Genomic DNA, 2,997 nt, shown 5'->3' with positions numbered 1-2,997 from the left:
ACATTTGGCAAATTGTATGTCTTTTTCCCCTCTCCATCCCATTTAATTTCCAAATCTTATTTTTTTTCATAAAAAGCAATGTAACTTTAAGGCAACAAGAATCTGCAAATGCTCAGACTCTTGTATGGAAAACTGTTCAAATCTAAAATTTAACTTAAGTGCCTAACAATTCACACAATACAAGATCATCAGTATCTCAATGAAAAAGTATAGGGAAAGATAAGTATTGGGTCATGTTCTGTAGTCTAATTTTTATATCTGAGATAGCCAAAGTTAGTACTCTGGTGGTATATTTTTGGTTATCCCTATGGTCATAAATATAATATAACCTATCCTAGAAAACATATGTAGGTACAATATAATTCAGAGCAAGAAGTGGCCAAGTTGCTTACTAACACTGAATGAAAACCCAGCTTTGTGAGGGAGCAGTTCTTATTTGAACCTCAACAAAATTGGGAAAAAATATTTATGAGTCTCCAAGGCAGGTGAGAATGTTTAGAGCTGCTGATATTTCTTATGGAGAGTCAGGGTCTGTTACCCTTGTCACTGACCAAAGAAGAAAGTGAGGGCTGGGAAAAGGTAGTTTTTGACTGTTTCCTAAGCACACTGTGTACCAACCACATCCTCTTTGATCTTTCTGACATTCGTTTTGGTCTTTCAACTTATCGCTCTGAATAGGTGCTTTGCAGCCCATTCTTCGTCATGAACTACTCAGGGTCAACCAGCTATCCCTTTGCTTATGATTTCTACCAGCTTCCATCTTGTGAGTGGCATCTAGTCACCACTCCAGTGGAAGCCTGTGAGACTAATAGGCAATCTAGGAGATTGATGATTAAAATCAAGATGGTGTAGTTTGATCCCCATCACCACAGGAATTTTATTAATTTTAATATTTCTTTGAGAAATAAAATTAAGAAGTTAACCTTTAACACATTCAAGTGGCATTCTTTAATGCAATCATACCACCAAATTTTGCAATGTACTCTGGGTAAGGAGAAATGATAAGACTTAACATGTTTGAGCTTAGACGAAGAACCAGATGGACTATGATAGACAATACAGTAGACTTCTTTATCTATGAGAGATATGTTCCAAGTTTGCCAGGGGAAGCATAAAGCTACAGATAGTACTGACCTGCACATACAATCTTTATCCTACTCCTATATTGCTATGATAAAGTTTAATTTATACTACATATACCAATGGGTGGATACATATACAACACGGATACCCTGGACAAAGGGATGGTTTGTGTCTTACATTAGATGAAGCACTATGTACACAATTGAAATGTACACAATTGAAAACAGGAACTCTATGTTTCTAGAACTTTCCATTTAATATTTTCAGAACACAGCTGTCCATACGCAACTGAAACTTGAGATCAGGACAGCCTGATGCCTGCCAAATTGTGGAAGAGTCTAGGCAAGAGATTTCTTGCTAAGAGCACGGTGAAGGGCATCCTTGACCTCCTTATTCCTCAAGGTATACACCACAGGGTTAAGAAGTGGGGTAAAGATGGTATAAGTCACTGAGATCAGCTGGTCCTGATCCCTTGTGTTCTCTGACTTTGGCTTGAGGTAGGCAATGGAGGCACAGCCATAGTGAATGATAACCACAGTGAGGTGGGAGGCACAAGTTGCAAATGCCTTTTTCCGTCCCTCAGCAGAGGCAATCTTGAGGATGGTGGAGATGATGAGGACATAGGAGATGAAGACCAAACCCATAGGCACCACAATAACCAGTGAACTGATAAAGAAGTTAATTAGGTCATGTAGACTGGTATCAGCACAGGAGAGCTTCATAACTGGACGGATATCACAGAAATAATGGGCCACCTCCCTATCACAAAATGGCAGCCTAAACACAGATGAAATCTGAATGATGGCAACAAGCAGCCCGATGCTACAGGACCCCCACACCAGCTGAATACACACCCTTTTGTTCATAATGACTATGTACCTCAAAGGATTACAGATGGCCACATAGCGGTCATACCCCATTGCTGTGAGCAGAAAGCAGTTGTTGATAGCCAGAGTGATAAAGAAGAACATCTGGGTGGCACAGCCAGCCAAGGAGATGGTTTGGCTTGACCCTACAAGGCTGGCAAGCATCTGTGGGACAATCACTAATGTATACACAGTCTCTGAAGTGGAAAGCATGCTAAGAAAGAAGTACATGGGAATATGGAGGTGATGATCAATGCTGATGATTGTCACAATGATGACATTGCCAATCAGGGTTAAAAGGTACAAAGTAAGAAATAGCACAAAGAGGGTAAGTTTGTGTTCATGAAAGCTGGAGAAACTTTGGAAAAGAAATTCACTCACCAGTGTGTCGTTTTCACTCTTCATTGAGTAGAACTTCCAGAAATAGTAGACTTGCGCCATCAATCAGAACACATCAGTGCCCAGTGCTTTGAGTAGGGGATTCTAGAAGAAAGAAGTGACAAGAAGTCTGTTCCTTGATAATTACAAATGAATAGGGGCAGTGGTTCCTCTACCAGTAAAAACCAGCAAAAACAATCAGGGCACAATATAAACTATGCATAAAGTTATGGAAGAATAAACAGGGATGGCACAAGGTAGAAGAAAAAAAGATACATGGGCAAAAATTTCCTGGTGAATGGGCTATAGGTATTAAAGGGAAAGCTAGGCCAAGGAAATAGAAATAGAATAGTTAAACTTGGAAAGAACTTCTTAATATTATAGACTCATATTTCAGAGAAATGTGTTTAAATCAGAATTTTGATTATCTTCTTAGTACTCTTCCTCTCTGGGTGGGCAAAAAAAGTCTGTTCCAATGTCATGTGTGCTTGCTTTCTATGTATGTCTGCGTATTTCATGAACCCTATTCTAAACTATTCAACAACTTCAAACCCCTGACTGTCTTCTATACTTCTTCAAAAGCAAATGATCCCCTGTTTCTTCAATACTCAGATCAAGCATCCTGTTCCTCAGAAAGTGTCAGGATGGAATCCAACTTCTAAGTCCAAGC

At 39.4% G+C, this 2,997-nt stretch overlaps 1 protein-coding gene across 1 annotated transcript; it reads right to left on the bottom strand.

The window, feature by feature from the left end:
- Window positions 1-1,421: 1,421 nt before the first annotated feature.
- Window positions 1,422-2,354, bottom strand: LOC122109711 (olfactory receptor 10J1-like). The gene has a single exon (XM_042682281.1). The coding sequence runs from the start codon at window positions 2,352-2,354 to the stop codon at window positions 1,422-1,424; it is 933 nt and encodes a 310-aa protein (XP_042538215.1).
- Between the last annotated feature and the right edge of the window lie 643 nt (window positions 2,355-2,997).

Source organism: Dipodomys spectabilis, unplaced genomic scaffold, assembly GCF_019054845.1.
Source record: "Dipodomys spectabilis isolate Male_0828 unplaced genomic scaffold, ASM1905484v1 ptg000069l, whole genome shotgun sequence".
Classification (NCBI taxonomy): domain Eukaryota; kingdom Metazoa; phylum Chordata; class Mammalia; order Rodentia; family Heteromyidae; genus Dipodomys; species Dipodomys spectabilis.
This window is presented reverse-complemented; position numbering and strand designations above follow the sequence as displayed.

Excerpts from the sequence above, each read along its gene's own strand:
- LOC122109711 (XM_042682281.1), bottom strand. The coding sequence starts at position 2,354 with ATGAAGAGTGAAAACGACACACTGGTGAGTGAATTTCTTTTCCAAAGT.